The following is a 23440-nucleotide window of genomic DNA, read 5'->3' on the forward strand; positions in this document are numbered from 1 at the left end:
ATAACCTTTTTTTAATTTCAACATCAAATTGTTAAGACTAATGCAACTGAAAACAGAAATAATCAGCAATGTAACTGCTGACTCTGTAGATTAAACTTGATTTTCTTGCATTCTTTCTTAAAAAAAACATATAATTGTAAGAAAAGCCATATTGATGAAATACAAATTTTGCTTGTATTACAGATCTACAACATGTTGACAATCAAATAGTGTTTAGTGGTCTTTATTTGGCAGTCATTCATTTAGAAAAATCCAGAAAATGACTATATATTCTCGTATTTGTAGGTAAAAAGGTATATAATGAAACATAGGCATGTATGTTACAAAACGACAATTTTCTTTAAATATTACTTCATTATATTAAATAAAACATTTGATCCCTGTGAACCCCACACTCACTTAACACTAGACATTTATCCTCAAGAGATTTCTGTCACTATCAAAACTTCTTTTAGGGTAAACAACACAAAATCTAACTGAACAAAAACTATCTAGCTTGTCAATGTCTTTTTTTATCTTAATAACACTAAAAAATAGAAACAGTACCTGGGGGGACAACAAAATGATGACAAATGGACAGACAGTAAAAGATGTTACACTATCTACAACTAGTTGTCTGGGGTATAATAAGGATTCCCATGTGTCCTAAACAATCTATGTAAAGAAATCCAACTGTTCTCATCCTGCAGCATCTGTCCATGAGTTAAGTCCAGCTCATCCTGTCACTTTGTTTTCATCTCTTGTAGAGGTATAGCATTAACCATTTGAGATATACCTGGTGAATTGTTTAGAGAAAATGAATTGATGTCCATAACCTGGTCAAATCTTTTACAAATGCATATAATTTTCTTAAAGGCCGTTTTGTATTGTTTATTCTTCCACACATAGATGATAGGATTTATAATAGAATTAAGGACTCCTAAAAATACCAAAAAGTTGGAAATAAAGGCTTGGTTATCATTGAACTCTACTGCCTGGATTACCTGGATAAAAGCAAATGGTAACCAACACAAGGAGAATGCCAGCATTACTATTGCCATAATGGCAGCTGTTTTGGTTTCTCGCTGAATACGAACATTGATGTTGAAGGATCCAACACAGTTTGTGCCTGTTATTTTCTTCCTCAGTGACCAGGCAATGATAAACACTCGACAATAAATAATGAACATTATGATTGGTAAGACGATAAAATGTAAAGCAACTACCAATCTGTAGGATTTCCACATGACTAGCTCATAAACACATATCGGTGCTAGTGGGAAACTGTTATATCCCAGTAATGGTATGAGAGCCAATGTTGCAGCATATGTCCAAACAATACAAATTAAAGTGTTAGCACGTTGCCAAGACATGATAGAATGATACCTCAAAGGATAAAGTACTGCAATGTGTCGATCAACAACGGTAAAAAATAATGACAACAAGGATGATGTACTGGTAAAAATAATGACTTCAAATCGTAACAAACAAGCTTCTTTGATAAAACTCATCTCTGGATGGAAAAAGAATGATATCTGGAATGGCATTGTCAGTCCTAGATACAAATCTGCTACCGCCAAATTAGCAATAAATTTTCCTGTTGATGTTTGAAGATGATGAAATGTTTTAAAGGCACACAGAACAAGAATGTTGCCACTTACTATCAGTATCATGATTATCATTTGGAATGTTACAATGATGACCTCGACCATTGTAAAATCCAAATACTGCGAATTTGTTGAATTTCCTGTCATCTTCAATGTCATATCATATTTTTTTTTCAGTCTAAGAACTCAAGTTATTAACTTCAATAAAATTGTGTGATATACAAAATGAACATGTTGATCCATGGCTGTATTACTGTAAATCCATTACAATAATTGACTGTGATGATGCTTTAAGTTCTCCCAAGACATGGATCCAATCCTCCACAATTATCTGATTTCATTACCTGTAATTTACTACCATGCTTTCCAATGGAACTAAGATACCAAAGAAGATGAAAAAGCAATAATGAGGTATGCTTTTACTTGTGACAACCAATCCAAATCATTATTTAACTTATTTACATCATACAAATATCAGCATCTTTCTCTTAAACAATTTGACACAAAAGTGTTAGAATCAGTTATTTATGTAATGTGATTTTAAGACACTGTAAATTCAATATCTATGTATATATAAAATCTGATAAGATGGTTCATTTAGTGACTGTCTTCATTAAACATGTTCTCATTAAGCTACCAAACAGATTTTCCTTTCAGTTACTACTCCAAACAGATTTTCCTTTCAGTTACTACTCTTTAAACAGTTTTCCTTTCAGTTACTACTCTAAATAGATTTTCCTTTCAGTTACTACTCTCTTTAAACAGAATTTCCTTTCAGTTACTACTCTCTTTAAACAGATCTTCCTTTCAGTTACTACTCTAAACAGATTTTCCTTCCAGTTACTACTCTCTTTAAACAGAATTTCCTTTCAGTTACTACTCTCTTTAAACAGATCTTCCTTTCAGTTACTACTCTCTTTAAACAGATTTTCCTTTCAGTTACTACTCTTTAAACAGATTTTTCTTTCAGTTACTACTCTAAATAGATTTTCCTTCCAGTTACTACTCTCTTTAAACAGAATTTCCTTTCAGTTACTACTCTCTTTAAACAGATCTTCCTTTCAGTTACTACTCTAAACAGATTTTCCTTTCATTTACTACTCTCTTTAAACAGATTTTCCTTTCAGTTACTACTCTCTTTAAACAGATTTTCCTTTCAGTTACTACTCTCATTATACAGATCTTCCTTTCAGTTACTACTCTAAACAGATTTTCCTTTCAGTTACTACTCTTTAAACAGATTTTTCTTTCAGTTACTACTCTAAATAGATTTTCCTTTCAGTTACTACTCTAAACAGATTTTCCTTTCAGTTACTACTCTCTTTAAACAGAATTTCCTTTCAGTTACTACTCTAAATAGATTTTCCTTCCAGTTACTACTCTCTTTAAACAGAATTTCCTTTCAGTTACTACTCTCTTTAAACAGATCTTCCTTTCAGTTACTACTCTAAACAGATTTTCCTTTCAGTTACTACTCTCTTTAAACAGATTTTCCTTTCAGTTACTACTCTCATTATACAGATCTTCCTTTCAGTTACTACTCTAAACAGATCTTCCTTTCAGTTACTACTCTAAACAGATTTTCCTTTCAGTTACTACTCTAAATAGATTTTCCTTTCAGTTACTTCTTTCTTTAAACAGATTTTCCTTTCAGTTACTACTCTAAACAGATTTTCCTTTCAGTTACTACTCTCTTTAAACAGATTTTCCTTTCAGTTACTACTCTCTTTAAGCAGTTTTTTGTTACTGTTCATTAGAACAGGTTTTTGTCTATTTCATACAAATATCCTCCAGATTTCTATAGTTCTTTTTATTATTGTATTTTTCCACCATTGACCTGGAGTCCAGTACTTGTCATTATTTTCTTTATGTTCATAGTATAATAATTTTATACATAGTTTCACTTTATTTATTTTTGGGGCCTTTTACATCTTGCTTTTTGGTATGCATTCTGCCTATCATTGAAGACTGTGTGGTGTACTGTAGAATTGTTTGTTACTTGACTTTTGATGGATGACTGTCTTATTGGCAATTATACCACATCTCCTATTTTTACATTTCATTTAATGACTGCCCTTTGAAAACAGGTTTTCAATTCATCACCGTCTGTATAAACAGGTTTTCACTAAGTCACTACCCTCATTAAACAGGTTTTCAGAAAGTGACTACCTTCATTAAACAGGTTCTTATTTAGTCAATGTCCTTTTTAAACAGATATTCAGATATTTAAAGTTTCTGTTCAGACTAGTTACATTCCTTTTTACAGGTTTTAAGTTTACTTTGGGTTTTTCATATAGCATTAGTAATAAGTTATAAGCTTGAAGTATTGTGATGTCATGACTTACAACTAATTTTACATTTTTTGTGAAAAAAAAACTGTTGTTCTTTCTATTATAAAAGTATCTGTTCAAGCAGGTTTTCACTTCATAAATATGCTTATTAAAATCAGATTCAATTCCAGTATATTTATTGGACTAGAGGTGGAAATATAAGCATACATTGAAATATCTTCTACCAGACAGCATCATGATAGATATTGCTTATGACTTCATACAAAACCACAAAAAAAAAAACAACACACAAAACAAAAACAAACAAGAGGCTCCCAGGAGCCTGAATTGCTCACCTGGTTAAAATTTTGCCTTTCAAGGGCAATAACTCTAACAAGAAGTTGGGTGACAATTTTGACTCCATGAAGACTTTGGTAGGACTTATTATGAGTATCTTTTCATCAATTGAAAGTTTCATTCTATCTACTATAGTTTTCAAGATATTGACTGAAAACTGCAAGAAAAGTAATTTTTTGCCTTTCAAGGGCAATAACTCTTATATTGAGTCGTCTGACAACTTTGATCCCTGAAGACTTTTGTAGGCCTTATAATAAGAATCATTTCAGCAATTGAAAGTTTCATTCTATCTATCATATTTTTAAGATATAGGCTGAAAACTGTAAAAAAAAAAGTCATTTTTAGAATATATCAGCAATTGAAAGATAATGGCCAAACCTAATGGTTTTGGAGATATATGCAAAAAACTACTGTACAACTCCTATGTTCTATTTCTAGTAATGACAGCCATGTTTTTTAACCGATCAGAAATCCAAACAGCGATTTTGTTAAGGATACCCTAAAAAACAAAAATAAAAACTTTCATTGAATTCCTTAAGGTAGTTTCTGAGGAGAAAATTTTTGAAAGTAATAACATCATTTTGTGCCGGATACTCTAAGGAACAGTCATTATGAGTTTCATGCAAATCCATTCAGTAGTTTCAGAAGAGAAGATGTTTGAAGAAATTGTCAATGACGACGACGACGACAACGGAAGCCAAGTGATGGCAATAGCTCACTTGGCCTACACCCAGGTGAGCTAAAAACAATTAAAAAAAATTTGCAAAATGCAGCATGATAAGCCCACAGCTAGCTGAACTCTGCTGTGGACACAGTATTAGTTTAACAACTTAAAATTAGGGACTTACATTTAGTTCATTATGGACACAACAACTGGTTTTGGTAAATTATTGCACAATATTTCGAAATTCAATTTAAGTAAAAAGATCCGTAGAAAACAAAAAAAACAAGCCAAAACAGCCATCCAAAAATGATGGTTTTGGCCTCTTTGATCCCTTGTTACTCAAAAACTGTGAGAATGCAAGAATTAAAAAAAAATCTAAAATGGACCAGAATAAATACATCAGTTTTTTTTGTTTTTTTTGTTAGTGTAGCTCCATTGGCCCCTTATTACTCATTTTTAAATTAACAAATATTTTACCCCTTTTGGCCCCTTTTTTTTGCAGAATGGTAGTGGCCAGTGACACCATTTTAGCAAGCTACCTCGAACAGCAAGTAACAATATATTAAAATCAAGGGTCCGGAAATTTTGACAGTCCATGCCGGATGTTTTATCAAACTTAGCAGACGTTTTTATCTGTCAGTCATTTACATGCTCAGATCGAAAATTAACTTAAAAAACGTTTGTATAAAGTTATTTTAAGATAAATATTGGAAAGGGTGTTGTTTCATCACATACTCCGTCTTTTACAAAATATCAGAGCGAGTGAATGAGTTTGGTTTCGACCACACACGGACATTCTAACATATAAACAAAACATCATATCTCAGACTTTTTCATCCCATAGGCAAACATGTGGTCAAAAAACTTCTGATTGACAAAAAAAAATGTTTGTTATTTGTAAAAGAAAATCACAAACACATTTTGTATATTGATTTAAATGGTCTGTTGACTTCTGTGTTAAAATGATTCAATCGATGAATTAATAATTACAAACTACGACTGATTCGTAGTTTCAATTCCATGTGCTTTCGTTACCTCTGAAAGATTGGCGGGAAAACAGTGGACTTGTCAATCTTTCTTCTTAATTAATCAACTAATAATTGTATGAAGATTCTTCGAGTTACTTCAGTGAATTTGTATACACAATGGGGCTGCACGTGTACCATTAATTCAATTATGCAATCAACAAATCAGTTACAGGTAAATCACAGTCACAGATGGCCACACATCGGCTATAATTGATGCCCATCCGTCGATCAATTTCCAATAAACAATTAGGAGACTGGTAGACAGGATATTTATATGCTAATAAAACCACGCAGACAGTAATTCATAAGAGTTGATAATTTTTTTATGTCCGATATTGGAAAATGGTCGTCGATCATTTGCAAAATTTGTCGGTCAATGACCTGCATTTTTTACCATTTCCAGATCCTTGATCAAAATGTCATGAAGTTAAAAAGTTGTAAAACAATTAAAGGTATATAGCATATATGAAATGCTTGCTTATGAACTTTATCACAATTGCTGTCACTAAATGTTTGTTGGTAAAATAAAAACCTCAGGTTTTCACATTACTTCCATTAGTCTGCACCATCAAGTCCACCAATATATATTGGGCCAACCTTATAATATTGATCTCATTCAGATGTGGCAGAGGAAAGTGTTGAGAGTCTTGATGTGACTAGTATTCATAGTGAAGGTACAGTGACAAAGTCTGATATAGAAAGTGCAGTTAACTGTTTGGTGAAACAAAAGGACTTAAAACAGGTTGTCACAGACATTGTTACCCAATTATTGGAGAATTTCAAACAAACAATATCAAAAGAATTTGAACACAAACTTGTAGAAAGAACCGGGAAATTGCAAGATCAAATTGATTCATTGTACATGGTAAATGAAAACCTGAATGAAAAGATCAGAAAGAAGGATAAGGTTATACAAGAACTAGAAGAAAGGGTGGTGGATAGTGAGAGAAGATCCATAGATGCTCTAAAACTTGCAAACTACAATGAGCAGTATTCCAGGAAACATAATATACGTATGCTAAACTTCCCAGAAAAGAGAGGTGAATCACTCAGAACTGATTTTGTTGATTTGGTGAGGAAAGACCTGAAAGTAGACATTGAACCTGATGACATCCAGGCTATACACAGAATTCCTGGTAAGAAGGGGGAGGTAAAACCAGTTATTGTGAAAGTGAGAAATACGGACATTAAAATCAAAATCATGAGGTAAAAGAAGAAACTGAATAATGAAGTGAAGTTTCATGATGACGTTACACAACGTAATCTGGGACTTATGGCAAGGATGAAGAAATATACAGAACTTGAGAACGTGTGGTTCTATAACTGTAACATTTATGGTAGAAAACCTGAAGGTAACAGAATCAGGTTTGACATTTTCGATGATATTGGTGAGAAAATAAAAAAGGGTAATTAGAATGTAATGTCATAACAAACATTTCATACATACAGTTGCATCTTCCATTTCATTTTTCTGTTTTATTTCAAGATAAAGCTGATAGTTACTGATTAATCAGCTGTTTATAATATAGGGGAGACAACTCTAATTTTATGTAGATATGAAATAATTTGTGTACATAACATGTCCTTTGCAAGAAGGGTTAATGCAGTTTCTTTTTCCATTTTTTTTTTTTTTTTTTTTTTAAAGATAAATTTGAAATAAATACTTTATAGTTTTTGAAATTATAATATTGATTGATGTAATAATTTATGATCAATCATTATTCTGTTGTTGTATATAATACAGGGGAGACAATTCTAGGTCAAACACAATGATTCAGATGCAATATATGATAAATGATTTACAATCTTTATAAATAAAATATATGTACATATTTGTTTATTTTGATGTCCTTCTATAGAACGCAAGTTCTTTTCTTGCTTCCCCATTAAATTTCTAATAATTACTATACAGGTAACTAAATACTTATAATGCAGTTGCTTAGTTTGATGTCATACTTAGGGTGAAAATTCCTGTTTTTGACATTGAAAAATAAAGATACATTGATTGTTTTCTTGTTCCTTCCCTCTATAATAAATGTTTTATATTGCTTAAGGGTTAGATTTGATTTATTTCTCATTTTCTTAAGTGAATTATTTGAAAAAAAGGTCTCTCTTTGGAATAATTGCCAGGATTAAAAAAAAGTAACTGATATTACAGTGTAAATGTTTATGTTTTGTCAGACTGCAAAAATGTGAGAATGTTAGTTGTACTGTTTCATATAAACCATCTTATTATAGAACGTGTGAAAGAGTATGTGTGTGAAATTATCTTGTTTTGTATGTATGGTTTACTCTTAATAAATACTGTTTTAATTTTTGAAGCTTTGCATATCACATAATGAATAATAACATTACAGTTCTGTCTATGAATGTAAGGGGTCTATTTTCAAATCCTAAAAAGAGATCTGATGTTTTTGATTGGGCAAAAGGTAAAAATGCTTCAGTCGTTTGCTTTCAAGAAACACACAGTTGTAAAGAAGTTGAAAAAAAGTGGGAAGATGAATGGGGTAATACATGTATATTCAGCCATTTTAATAATAGAAGTGCTGGTGTTTGTGTCATGTTTAAAAGTGGTCTTGATTTTACTATTCATGGATCAAAAGCTGATGTAAATGGTTGTTATATTGTTCTAGATTTAACCTTGTACGGGCAGAGATTGACTTGTGTTTGCTTATATGGATATAATAATAATAACCCCACTTTGTTTGGTGAAATTTTTCAGTGTATTGCTTTTTTTTCTAACACAAGTTTGTTGTTATGTGGTGACTGGAATGTTGTTCAGGATAAGAGCATTGATACATACAATATTATGCATACTGGAAATCCTAATTCACATAAAAAGATTGAAGAATTGATAGAAACATTTGAACTACTTGATCCTTGGAGAACTTGTTTCCCAGAAGAAAGAAAGTATACTTGGCGACAAAGTTCTCCAATAAAACAAAGTAGGTTAGATTATTTTTTGGTTACTGAAGATCTGTTTTCTCTCATGAAGAACACTAAAATTATTTCTGGGTACAAAACAGATCATTCGGCTATACTTTTTACATTTTCTGCCAGTCTTGCTAAGAGAGGGAGGGGGTACTGGAAATTTAATTCTCAGCTGCTTCGAGATCTTAATTATGTAGAAAAAGTTAAGATGTGCATAAATGACCCAGTATCTGAATACTATTCTTCTGGAGATGTGAATGACCCTTTGAATGTTCAACTTTTATGTAATGATCAGTTGTTTTTTGAAATCCTTAAGATGAAGATTACAAGTATGTCAATATCATACAGTATTGCAAAGTTGAGAGAGGAAAAGGAAGTGATTATTACTCTGGAAAAAGATATACAGAATCTAAAAGATGTTATGAATTCGGCACCTGATGCCAATACATTATTATCCTTAAATCAGAAGAAGTCTGAGTTAGAAAATAAAAGAGAACAAAAAATAGAGGGCATTCTACTTAGATCAAGAGAAAACTGGCATGAAAATGGAGAAAAATGTTCACAATATTTTTGCAAACTAGAAAAAAAAAGTTTTATTAAGAAAACCATTACTGAATTAATAGATGAGAAGGGTAATCACATTTCTAATCATTCAGAAATTCTTCTTGAACAACAGAAATTTTATAAGAATCTGTATTCAAGGAGAATCTTTAGCACTGATGATGAATCTTTTTTCAGTCACAATGTTAAACTCACAGAAGAACAAAGAAACTTCTGCGAGGGTAACCTTACATATAAAGAATGTGCGGAGTCACTGAAAGTAATGGTAAATGGAAAGAGTCCAGACTCTGATGGTTTTACTGCCGATTTTTACAAATTCTTTTGGAAATATATTGGTCCATTTCTTTTTCATTCTCTGAAATTCGGATATGAATCAGGAACTTTTTCAGATTTTCAATATCAGGGAATTATTACTTGCATTCCAAAAGATGGTAAAGACAGACATTTTATGGGCAATTGGAGACCTATTAGTTTATTAAACACTGATATAAAAATAGCTTCCTCTGTAATTGCTTATAGAATGAAATCTGTATTACCATCTATTATTAGTGATACTCAAAAGGGATTTATTAAAAACAGATTTATAGGTGAGAATACTCGATTGTTGTATGATTTAATGCATTATCTTGAACAGCATGACAAAACCGGTTTATTATTACTTGTGGATTTTGAAAAAGCATTTGATTCGATTGAATGGGAGTTTTTGAACAAAGCACTTAAAAGTTTCAATTTTGGTCCATCTGTTTCTAAGTGGCTTGAAATTTTCTATTTGAAGGCCAGAGGTTGTGTTATAAATAATGGTCATATGTCAGACTTTTTCAGTCTTGAGAGAGGCTGTCGACAAGGCAACCCCCTTTCACCTTATTTATTTATTATTGGAGTGGAATTACTTGCTATGAAGTTAAAGGCTAATAAGAATATTAAAGGCATTGAAATTAAAGATAATGATATATTATTAAGTCAGTATGCTGGATGGTAGTGAAGTTTCATTGAAAGAAACACTTGATTGTTTTGAGTCTTTTTATAAGGTATCTGGTTTTAAGATGAACACTTCCAAGACAAAGGCTGTTTGGGTTGGAAATAAAAAATATTCAGATCTCGTTCTTTGCCCAGATAAACATCTTCACTGGACAAAATTAATACAACTTTTAAGTTCAGTGCCTAACTTACCTCAGTCAAAGTTAAAGGAGTTAAATTCCCTCTTTACAGTTTTATATGGGATGGGAAAACTGATAAGATCAAACAGACCACTTTGATTGGTGATATTGCACAAGGGGGATTGAAGATGATACACCTGCAGTCTTTTAATAATTATATTAAAGTTAGTTGGATAAGGAGACTGATTAACAATTTGGATGGGGATTGGCAAAAATTACTTTTATATCATGATCTAAAAAACTATGGCAGTGATAGAGTTTTAAACCTCCAGAAAGAAAAACTAAAAGAAATAATGGATGTATTAACAAATCCATTCTGGAAAGATGTATTTGAGAGTATGTACTTAGCAAAACCAGATACAAAAGTTTGTATTAAAGAAATTGTATCGTTAGATATTCTCAATTTTGTAGATATGTGTGATTCTCCTTTTTATGTTAAATGGAAACAATATGGTGTACAATATTGATCTAATTGATCCTCAGAACAAGAATTTTTGTACATTTCAACAAATGAAACAGAAGATTAATACAAACAATTTTGTCAAAGATTATAGTCTGATCTCAAATGTTCCAAAATGTTTTAAAGATCACATAAAAGAAAATACTGAAACGTCTTCGCCTGTATCATGTTCAGAGTATCTGTTTATGGAGAAGACAACATACTTTGTTACTGTTAAAGTTTTTCACAACAGGTATCAGTTTGGTGAAGTCTGGTTCAAATGTTTCTGTCCTGTTTTTATAAGAAACCGTGACAGTCAAAATATCAGTTTTCTTCATTATTTCATAACCATTGATGACGCCGTCCCATGTGCATCTAGTATTATACCTAAACAACGTGTTAACAACCAGGATCTTTGTTTTGAGGAGATCATGAAAAACTCCTCCATCCTGGAAAAGTATCAACAAACCATGCAACTGATGAAACCTGACACCCGAAACTCTTGATTTGAAGGAGAGTAATAATGAGGGATTAAAGCATGTAGTCACGAGCTCGGAACAGAGTCTGACGTTCTGAAGTCACCATAGACGCTAGTAAGAGAGGAACTTTGTGTAGTCAATCTTGATCAGAAGTCAAATCGGAACAAGAGACAGACCTGTCACACATTCCGGATCATGAACCATATTGCAATAAAATTTCTCTGATTTAGAACCAATTAAACTTTGTCAGTTGCACGGATTTGAAAGGGTTGGTCGGGTTATAGCAAACAATCAGTATTTTAATTTAGACCTTGGCCATAAATTTTTTTTATCTATGATATATTTTGGTATGTTTAATTTTGGCACTTTTCAGGGGCACCAAATAATCCAAAATAAAAGGACAATTAAAATATCCCAATGTACAGTAATTTGTACGGTCAATATTCATGGTGTACCAAGAAAGGGCTACAATAAATAAAATCTGAATTAAAGGCTAAAATCTAAAAGCTAGAATAGCAGCCATCATTAATCATACAATTAGTGTAATGTCAATTTTGCATTTGATATAAGTAAGTAAATAAAAAGTCTCAAATAAGCAAGTTAGATTCTTTTAAATGAAAAAGTTTTATGGATCATTAATCTTAAGTTTTGGTAAGTATAACATACCTCAATGCCAGTTACACCCATGGCAGATTCTATATTCTGGGTCATTCGGAATGGTACCTTTTCTGGAACTCTCAGTCCCTTCCCCTTTTCAAAACACACATTGTAATCTATGTGTACAACCTGAAATAAGTTAATTATTTATCATTTATAAGTTCATAAAAGGCATTATTTAATGTCCATATTGTTTCAAATTACTATCATATTCAAGTCCAAAATTATGTAAAAGATTAAACCATTATTTAAATCATTCACCCTCTATTTGAAAAAAAAACAGGAAAGGTTCTTTATTCCAACTGCTTTGTCAACATCTGTCCATGCTTTGTAATTTACTGTATATCATAGAGATCACCAACTCATTAACTCAGTTATAACAATAAGAACATGTAAACAAAACCAGTTTCTAATTTAGGTTTCATAGATGTATGAAATAATTTGCAAGGAAAACTGAAGTAAATGGTTAAGTGAATCATGTAACAGAAAGCTTCAACACAATATTCTATAAAGCATATGAACACAGTGAATAAAATCTGCCATGTTGGCTGAATTGAATTAAGCTTACAACAATTTTATTTGTTAACTTTACAAAAGGAATAGGACACAAGTTTTACCAACTTATGACATCTTCTCCTGACAATAATTTAAAATGCATAAATTAAAACATTAAGGGCATGAACTGAATCATCAAATATATTAAAAAAATACAGTTTTGAATTTAATTAAACAATGGGGAAAAAAAATGACAGTACAACAAAAACAAAACAAGAGGTTCTCAAAACGCCAGAATCATTCATCTGGCAAACCTTATTAACCCTAGTTAATGTACCATGCTTTGTTACCATTTCTATTTTAAGTAACAACAGCCATATTTTTTTAACCAACAAAAAATTTTAAATGATGAGATCATGCAGGATACCCTAAAAGGAACTTTCATTAAATTTTGTCTCATGGAATCAGAGAAGAAGATTTTCCAAGTTTTACAGATGAAAAAGACAAAAAAAACTGCATCAAGGTTCTGTAAATCCTACATCAGGCGACAAATATTTTGAAAATTTCTACATAGGTCCGTCTTCTGATGGTGAACAATATTGATCTCTGTCAGAAAATTCAACAGTTTTTGAGTTATTTGCAAAAACTTTATTTTGACCCCTATGTTTTATTTTTAGTAACAACAACCCTATTTTTCAATATTTCAAAAAAATTTAAATAATCAGTTTGTGCAGGATACTCTAAGGTATAACAATGCTGACTTTCATTTCAATTGATAAAAGAGTTACAGAGGAGAAGATGTTAAAAAAAACTAATGACGACAAATGATGACAGACACAAAGTGATAACAAAAGCTCACCGGCCTTTAGGCAAGGTGAGCTAAAAATTTATAAATTTCATAAATACATGTACATAACTGAAGAGAAAAATAAAAAGGACGGATGGATTTCCTGTTGTGCGACATTTATTTTCTGTTCATAATATTAGATCAAAAATCTTTTTGATCTTTCAATAAATATGAAGACTTTATCAAGACAAAACATGCAGCAGAAATGAGCAGATATGTTGGATACATTGATTATATGTTCAAAATTAACATTTTGGTTCATTGTGTTTTGTTCAAAATTAGGGGTGGCAATTTTTCATCTAACTTGACATGTACAGTATCACACAAAAGTTTGTTTAAACTACAGTATTGTGAAAATTAAAGTGCTATTAGCACTGGAGGCTTTTGATTCTAGTGAAAATGGTAGCATAAACAAAATTTTTAGGATTACAATGTTCAAAATAAAATTGTGATCATACATTTACATTTTTCATATTCAATATCAGGTACTGTTTTTCCATAATATGTTTAAACTGAATGTCAATTCATACTTTTGATCTAACTTCACACACAATTACAAATTTTATTCCATTACACCTATTTTCATCATGATGACTACTTTTACTCACATCAAAATTGGCTAAACCTAATGGTTTTGGAGATATATGCAAAAAAACTTCTGTCTGTCCCCTATGTTCTATTTTTAGTAAGGAAGGCCATGTTTTTCGACGGATCAAAAAAAACCCACATCACTTCTATGCAGAATACCCTAAGGAACATGTATACCAGCTTGGTTCTGAATCATCTAGTAGTTTCAGGGAAGATTTTTTAGAAGAAATTACATTAAAAATGGAGAAAAACGTTGAAAAAAGGTTATTAACTCAAACATGGCTTAACAGGTTAAATGAAAATTTGACTACAGATAGATCTCATCATGTTGAACATTTTTACCTAGTCAGAAATTGGCTGAACCCAACGGTTTTGGAGACATATGCCAAAAACTTCTGTCTGACCCATTTGTTCTATTCTTAGTAACAGAGACCATGTTTTTCGATGGATCAAAAATCCCCACATCAGTTCTTTGCAGAATAACCTAAGGAACATTCATACCAAGTTTGGTTCTGATCGTCTTGTAATTTCTGAGAAGAAAAGCTTTGAAATATTGTTAACGATGACAGATGATGATGACGGACTCCAATTGATGGCAATAGCTCACATGGCCAATGGCCAGGTGAGCAAATAACAGGTGATATAGAAGAAATTCTGAAATTCTCAAAATTGCCCTTTTTACAAATTTTTAGTACATGTAATTGTAACCTACAGGCCTACACTAATACAGAAGTCCCAAAGAGTTGCATGATACAGAACTTCTTGTCAGACTGAAATCAGGATCTCAGTGCTTCCAAGGTCAAAGGTTAAATTTGTATTGATAACAGGTATGAGGACTTTGTCCTTTAAAATCAGACTTTTCTGGATTTAGACTATGTCCTCTTACTGACTATACCTGCCTCATATTGGTAATAATGATGAAGGCTGACTGGTGATAGAAACAAAATTAAAGCAATACCATAAAGGGCTGTTTCGTACAAATAAAAACAGTCAACATAAAGATTTCTGAAGATTAATTGTGGACAACTGAAATATCTAGAGATACAGTACTGTCAGCTTTCCCACATATCTTTTCAGATATAGGAAAATTTCTATCTCTTATATATGTTACTGCTATGATTGGATTTACATATGACAAACAAGAGGCCTCCTGGAGCCCAAATCGCCCACCTGGTTAATTTTGCCTTGCAAAGGCAATAAATTTAACAAGAAGTTGTCCAACAATTTTGACTCAAGAAGTGTTTGGTAGGGCTTAACATAAGGATCATTTCAACAATTGAAAGTATCTTTCAATCTATCAAAGTTTTCAAGATATTGACTGAAAACTGTTAAAAAAGGTCATTTTCCCCTTTCAAGAGCAATAACTCTTACAAGGAGTCATCTGACAACTTTTATCCCTGAAGACTTTTGTAGTCCTAATAATAAGGATCATTTCAGCTATTGAAAGAATTTGGCTAAACCTAACAGTTTTGGAGATATTTGCAAAAGAACTGCTGTCTGACCCCTATGTCTTTCAACGAAATAAAAAATCCCCACATCAGTTCTATGCAAGATATCCAAAGAAACATTCATACCAAGTTTGGTTTCAACTGGTTCAGTAGTGTCAGAGGAGAAAATTTTTGAAAGAAATAACATTAAAAAATTGCAAAAATCGTGAAAAAGGGCAATAACTCCAACATGGCTTGACGGATAAAAACCAAAATTTGACCAGAGATAGATCTCATCATACTGAACAATTTTACCCTGTCAAAATTTAGCTAAACCTAATAGTTTTGGAGATATATGCAAAAATCTGCTGTCTGACCCCTATGTTCTATTTTTAGTAACAGTTGCCATGTTTTTTTCGACGAATAAAAAATCCCCACATCAGTTCTATGCAGGATACTCCAAGTAACATTCATAACAAGTTTGGTTTCAACTGGTTAAGGTAGTACAATACCGTTAGCTCATTTCTGAAACTTTGGTCTCATTTTATTGAAATAAAGCTGTTTTCAGGCAGTCTGCACAGAAATTTCTAGTGTTTTGTCATAAAAAAGTGTGTATTTTTGAAATCCTTGGTGTGTGGAGGTTCAAGTCATTTATAAGTAATTCAGTGATTATTGTTATAAAATCCAGTAGCCATGGTAACATACTGAAAAAAATATTACTGAGTTTTAGTACAAATCAGGGATGACTTTTCAAAACTAACAGCCAAATACTATGTTTAATAAAATATCAGGCACTTATACACTACCACAGGATGAAAGCATGCATGGAGTAAGTGGAAAAAGGGTAAAAATAAATAGACCCTTTTCGATTCATTCTCTCACAATTTTTGTTCCAAAAGTTTGTGCAAAATAAGGTGTTTTGAAAAGCAGCCATCTGATGTTGAGAGAACCTAACACGGCAGGGGACTGAAACATTCCGGATACCATTCTTCATTTAAATTACATCTGTTTACCATCACATACATTACATCTTTCTATGTATAAATGCTTCAAAACATTTAAACAATATATCCACCAAATTTCAACTTTTAATTTTAAGTTTTACAAAATTTGATGGGGGTAACTTGGTGTGCGAAAGCAATATAACTGTAAACCGCACCCTAAGTAGTGTCAAAGGAGAAGATTTTTGAAAGAAATAACATTAAAAATAGCAAAAATCGTTGAAAAAGGGCAATAACTCCAACATGGCTTGACGGATAAAAACCAAAATTTGACCAGAGATAGATCTCATCATACTGAACAATTTTACCCTGTCAAAATTTAGCTAAACCTAATAGTTTTGGAGATATATGCAAAAATCTGCTGTCTGACCCTTTGGCCAGGTGAGCTAAAAATGCATATTCACAATATTGTAATTATTTTTCTCTATATCAAAGAGCATCAGGCCAATCTGCTTAGCATTGAGTATAATATCTGCAGAACATTATATGCCAATGATAGGAAGTAAGGAAAATAACATCTTATGGTAAGTTTAAGATTACATTCTTAGAATACCCAAATGTGGGTGAACTTGTACTATATCACTTCATTAAAAGTTGAACTATACATGAGCTACTACAGGTTTATTTCCCAAGATACTGACTGGGTAGCAATAGACCCTGTTAGAGTCGATAGCAAAGTCATAGTCATATATTTGTTCATTAACGTGGTTTTAGGTATCCATTACCTCCAATCAGAGTAAATGTAAATATAAATCTCCAGGCCAAAAATCAAAAAATAGGGACACAATGAATGGCAGCTATTTTCTGAAAGTTTCAAGATTCATCAAGGGCTACATGAAGAATCAGATGAGTCAATTACAAAGTCATTATTATACCAATAGAAAGTCATTATTGTACTGATAGACAGTCATTATTATACTGACAGAAAGTCATTATTATACTGATAGAAAGTCATTATTATACCGATAGAAAGTCATTATTATACTGACAGAAAGTCATTATTATACTGATAGAAACCTCTCAAATAATTATTATACTGACAGAAAGTCATTATTATACTGATAGACAGTCATTATTATACTGACAGAAAGTCATTATTATACCGATAGAAAGTCATTATTATACTGACAGAAAGTCATTATTATACTGATAGAAACCTCTCAAATAATTATTATACTGATAGAAAGTCATTATAGTGCAGATAGAAAGTCATTATTATACTGATAGAAACCTCTCAAGTAATAATTATACTGATAGAAAGTCATAATTAAACTGACAGAAAGTCATTATTATACTGGTAGAAAGTCATTATACTGACAGAAAGTCATTATTGTACTGATAGAAAGTCATTATTATACTGACAGAAATCTTTAAAAGCTGTTGTACAATATCTAAACCCAAAAAAATGAAATCTACATAAGAATCTAAGAGTTGATGAGACAAAAGAAGGAAAGACATCCTGGTCACTTTTCCAGCAGGGGATGTATTGATATCAGTGATATTGTTGATCTTTTTTAACACTCATCTTTTTTCTATTGGGAAAATATGTGTCCATTTTTTTTTGAGTAATTTGGACTAACAATATAAAACCTTTACATTGTTGTTCAAATGCTTATTTTATAGAGGATGTCAAGAACAGGTTTAAACATCTGATCAGAAACACAATATCTTATATCCTTTGACTACCACTTTGGAATTAGTTAATCCAATTTTTTAGCCATTTTTTTTCCGAAGTGGGAAACTTTTAATAGGGGAAACAGCCTGATTTCAAAGGTAATTTAATGCAAATAATGTCATTGGACATGTGTGCCCAAGGACACAATCATGCAAAACTTAAGTTAAGCTGAAGTCAAAATCTGGGACATTAAGAAGCAAAATGATGTTATAATACCAGTTGAATGAAAAAACTTCATTGGCACACTAATATACCCTCCAAACTGAAAGAGGGAACTGGTTAGAGGTTTGAGATTTTTCTAAATTGATGATGCAAACAAAACAATTTGGTCACCTCTGACTGTATGATGGGAAAATGTCAATAAAAAGATGTTTCAACAGTGAATTTTAAGAAAATAAGTTTATTGGGACATAACTTGTTTGTTTGTTTGTTGGGGTTTAACGTCCGAGCAGCAATATTTCAGCTATATTCAGACGATGAACATGAAATTGATGATAAAATGAACATGAAATGATGATGAAATGAAAAAGGGATGGGACACAAGGATAATAGGGTCGACAAATTGTGATTGCCACTGGAAATAGGGAGAGGTGGGTAGGGGACATAATTCCACACAAGGGCTTGAGTGACCTTACTACAAAATAAGTTTTGTGGAGTTCAGTTGTTTGAGCAGAGCTTTGATAACAAACTGACAGACAGACATGATGAAAAAAAAACTAATGAAATTTGTGGAGGACAGCATGATGCAACTACAGCATTTTTCATACTTTCAATTGAAGCAAGTTTGGATACAATGTAAATTTTTTGACTAATTTAAGCATAATTACTTACAGTTCATTATGGACACAACAATTGGTTTGGACACAATTTTTGACACATGAATAATTTCAGAGAAAAAAGTAAACACTAATTTCTTAGAGTTTTGTTCTATACTGAATGTCATTCTGAAGTCTTTGAGAAGATTGATTATTGGCCAAAACAAACTGTATCTAATTGATAATAATTTGATTGATAGACTATCTAGAGATATAAAACCATGTAAATATTTGTATAACCTCTGTATTGACATTATAAAGGAACTTCCTTTAAATGTCCAACAAAAGTTGGAAAATATTTTAGAACTACAACTAGAGGAGTGGGATTCTATTTTTAGATTTCCTTTTACAGGAACAAAGAATACAAAACTTCAGAATATTCAGTTTCAGTTATGCCATAGTATCCTAGCAACAGTCTCCTATTTATACAAATGTGGAATAAAGTAATCTGAGCTATGTACTTTTTGCAATGAAACAAAAGAAAGTTTGGTCCATATTTTTTGTGAATGTGTGCACAGCAAAAATGTATGGTTATGTATAAAAAATCTCCTCCAGGGCTGTGGTTATGGCATACAATTGTTTAGTACAAAAGATAATAGTTTTCATAACAATACTTTACAACATATCCTTCTTATTGTTGAACATAGCAAATTTGGTTCAAAATGGTCAGGTAGTTTCTTCAGAGAAGAATTTTGAAAGAAATTACATTAAAAAAAGCAAAAAACACATGAAAAAAGGGCAGTAACTCCAACTTGGCATAACAAATTAATACAACAATTTGACCACAGATAGATCTCATCATGCTGGACACTTTAAACCCAGTCACAATTTAGCTAAACCTAATGATTTTTTAGATATATGCGAAAAACTTCTTTCTGACCACTGTTCTATTTTTAGAAACAGCAGCCATATTTTTTGAAAAATCAAAACCCACCATATCAGTAGTTTCAGAGAAGAATTTTGAAAGAAATTACATTAAAAATTACATTTAGTAATGGTGGCCATGCTTTTCGTCCAATTTGAAATCAATAATAGATCAACAATATTTAACTCACCTCTCCTGTGGCTAAGTCCACTAGTACATTGTCTAGATGTCTATCCCCAAGCCCTATAATGTAGCCTATCATGGACATGACAGCAGTAGATCTTGCATATGACTGTGTGATGTGCCACCATTCACTAGCTCCTGCACTGCAACACCATAACTCCCTAAAAAAGGTACAATTTAACAAAACCCTCAGAGTCTTGCAAACAGCTATACAGTCTCACACTGGCAGCAAAATGAAGCTAAAAGATCTTTATATAGGAAAAGCTCAGCAACTAAATATCTGCCTGATTAGTGCATGATGCCCCCATCCCCTTTAAGCTAGTTTTAAAACTTCAAACATTCAAAATTAACAAATGGTGATTAAGAGCACTGCTCACTATAAAACATGTCCCTGCTATAAACATTTATCAAAATACATGATATGGAATGCATACATCTCTGAAGAAATCTCCATGTCAAACATGGTGACAGTTTCTAAGTCAATAGACTGTTACTGAAAGGATTGCACATTTTACTGGTATGGATCTGTGATGAAGTGATCTGGTTTGTTGTTTTTTTTTTTAATTTAAATTTACATCTTCAAGTTATGGGATTTTAGTTTACCCTGCATAAAGTCACAGAAGGGGAGACTTAGCTATTGCTTTCCTGGTGTCAGCATCCATGCTAAGAATTTAATGTTAACTGCAAAACCAATTTTTAATCATTGCAATGAAGGGTTACTGAGATTTTTTGACAAAACTTAACAAGCACGCCCTTATACTCAAAACACCTTCAATCAAGTAATCAGCAGCTGTGCAATAGAGCCAAAAACACAAGCTGCAAAATAAAGCTGCATACTGAATTTCACATCATTCCAAGAAAGGATTGTAGAGATTTTTGGGAAAAAAATTTACAAACCCTCAAAAAACCCCAACATATTATACTGGCAAACAGAAAGTTTTTGTGTGTAGGAAATCTTACATGCCATACAACCAACTAAGATACATTAATGTAATGGGCACACAGAACCTACAACCCAATAGCACTAAGATACATTAATGTAATGGGCACAGAGAACCTATAACTCAAGTTTTCTTTTGTTTTGGCACACATAACTGAAAACTATAGCCCTCTTTTGTTTTGGCACAGAATCTGAAACTAAAGCCCTCTTTTGTTTTGGCACACAGAACCTTAAAACTTAAACTATAGTCCTCTTTTGTTTTGGCACACAAAACTTAAAACTATAGCCCTCTTTTTTTTGGCACACAGAATCTTAAACTATAGTACTCTTTTGTTTTGGCCAGTAAAAAATTGGAGACTAATTACATAAACATAGAAATATGAAAAGATTGAAAGACTAGGTTGACCTTATCAGGTATCCCATATTCATATAAACTAACACATGCTTGAATAATACTCTTCCATGTAAATTGGCACCATTTCATTTTCAACTTTATATTTGAGATAAGTGAGTCTTTACCTTGACAAGAGATCAGCAGGTGTTTCAGTAATTAGTTCCTGTAACACAGACTTCAAAACACTCAGTGGCCACTCCTTCCTGTTCTCAAGATTTGTTATACCCTGTAATAATGTCAATGTCTCGTGATTGGTTATACCCTGTAATAATATCAATGTCTCGTGGCTGGTTATACCCTGTAATAATATCAATGTCTCGTGGCTGGTTATACCCTGTAATAATATCAATGTCTTGTGGCTGGTTATACCCTGTAATAATATCAGTGTCTCGTGGCTGGTTATACCCTGTAATAATATGAACATCTCGTGGCTGGTTATATCCTGTAATAATATGAACATCTCGTGGCTGGTTATACCCTGAAATAATATCAACGTCTCGTGGCTGGTTATACCCTCCAATAATATCAACGTCTCATGGCTGGTTATACCCTATAATAATATCAATGTTTAATACCATTCTTGACAAGTGACTGTCACACTTCAGTATTTTTCTGGAATAAGTGTGGGATGACATCCACAGAGATCCTTGCCCTGGAGATCATATATCTGTTATTCAATCTTTTCTCTTTGTGAAAATTCATAGCTGTATATTCTAAGAATATATTGGTACTATTTGAAATGATGACAAGTTTTCATACTTAAGATGCTACATATGTAACATCTTCAAAACTTTAATAGTTATTCCACTAAATGCTCCATAGAAGAAATAAAAAAATGATACAGCAAGATTTACCTTATCTCTGAGAGCAGGTGTCAATTTGTTGTAGAATATTTCACTGGGACGTAGTATAGATGGTGTGGTGTTATTAGTTGATGTCTGGTTCTGAAATTAAAATCAAATCATTATGGAAAAAGAAAACTTTGTTTCACTGAATACCACATTATCATCTAAAAAAGTTGTGTAGTATCCACATTTTGCCAGAAGATAGGTACACAGAATATCTTTGCTTACCAAGCTTTTCTACCAATTAAATCAACTCACTGGAAAGTATCATTAACTAATATCAAAACTTAAAATCATGTTCTGCAAAATACCTTTGAAATTGTCCATTTAAAACAATTTTGTCAGGACTAATTTGAACAGGACAAAATATGAAACAGGAAGTCAACGAAGATAATACAACTACAACTTACTAAGCTGAAACTGCACATCAATTTTAAAATCATGTTCAAAAAGAGTTGCCATTTTTTAGACAAAAAAATTATGAAAACCCACAAAAACTCAGAAATGCAATAAACCCTTCCAAAAGGAAGTAGCTGTGCGACCCTGCCGAATAGCTTAAACATGCTACAATCAAGATAAAGCTTAAGCCCAAGTTTCAAATCATTCCCTCAAAGAATTGTAAGATTTAGTACAAAAGAAAAATAACTTATTTATGGGACTATATATGAAAACATAAAACATAATGCCCAAACACCTTAAGGTGAAGGGATAATTAGTACACGGCAAAAATTGATGAAGTAAAAACAAGAAATACTGTGAAGAAGCTCACAAAGAGAATAACAGTAAATGTTATATGGACAAACCATTTATTTGGATTCTCTCCCTTTGAGTAATCTGGAAATAATTACATTCCTTCATTAACATCTACTTATGATGCCTAACCTTCCTACGAAATTTGAACCAAATCACTTATGTAGTTTGGAGGAGTTGCACTTAAGAGGCTTTTATAAGTGATAACTCTTCGGTTATATTATTATTTTCAAATTTGGTCTTGCTTACCTTTAGTGATTGGGCTAGAGCTTCTCTCTGTTGCCATCTCTTATACAGACTAAATAGAGGAGTAGAGCCATCAACCCATTGAATCAGCCCAGATCTAGGTCCCAGAGGTGTCACAGAGTAATGTCTTGCTCTGTAAAGTTGCTGCTCTCCGCTTAAACAAAAAAATATAAACTTTACGAAAGCTAACAAAACAAACACCTTTCCGAACTTATTACAATTCAGTATATTACACACAAG

General features: G+C 32.1%; 2 protein-coding genes and 1 pseudogene across 2 annotated transcripts in view; 1 reads left to right on the plus strand and 2 right to left on the minus strand.

Annotated features, from left to right (window-relative positions):
* LOC148618495 (serine/threonine-protein kinase SMG1-like) overlaps positions 1 to 23440 on the minus strand; it is a 110034-nt gene that overhangs the window by 33330 nt on the left and 53264 nt on the right. The window contains exons 44-48 of the mRNA XM_088577510.1: positions 23204 to 23354; positions 22214 to 22303; positions 21485 to 21585; positions 20033 to 20186; positions 12139 to 12258 (exon numbers count right to left, since the gene is read on the minus strand). Coding sequence (XP_088433636.1) covers positions 12139 to 12258; positions 20033 to 20186; positions 21485 to 21585; positions 22214 to 22303; positions 23204 to 23354 — 616 coding nt within the window. The remainder of the gene's footprint in view (positions 1 to 12138; positions 12259 to 20032; positions 20187 to 21484; positions 21586 to 22213; positions 22304 to 23203; positions 23355 to 23440) is intronic.
* Positions 223 to 2514, minus strand: LOC148618496 (adenosine receptor A2b-like). Its single transcript, XM_088576886.1, has one exon. It carries the CDS (start codon positions 1743 to 1745, stop codon positions 723 to 725), a length of 1023 nt encoding a protein of 340 aa, XP_088433012.1. The 5' UTR covers positions 1746 to 2514; the 3' UTR covers positions 223 to 722.
* On the plus strand, positions 6519 to 7971 carry LOC148618497 (uncharacterized; annotated as a pseudogene).

The sequence above is a fragment of the Perna viridis genome, chromosome 4 (assembly GCF_037379345.1).
Source record: "Perna viridis isolate PV_CMFRI_1.1 ecotype Kerala chromosome 4, ASM3737934v1, whole genome shotgun sequence".
NCBI lineage: Eukaryota > Metazoa > Mollusca > Bivalvia > Mytilida > Mytilidae > Perna > Perna viridis.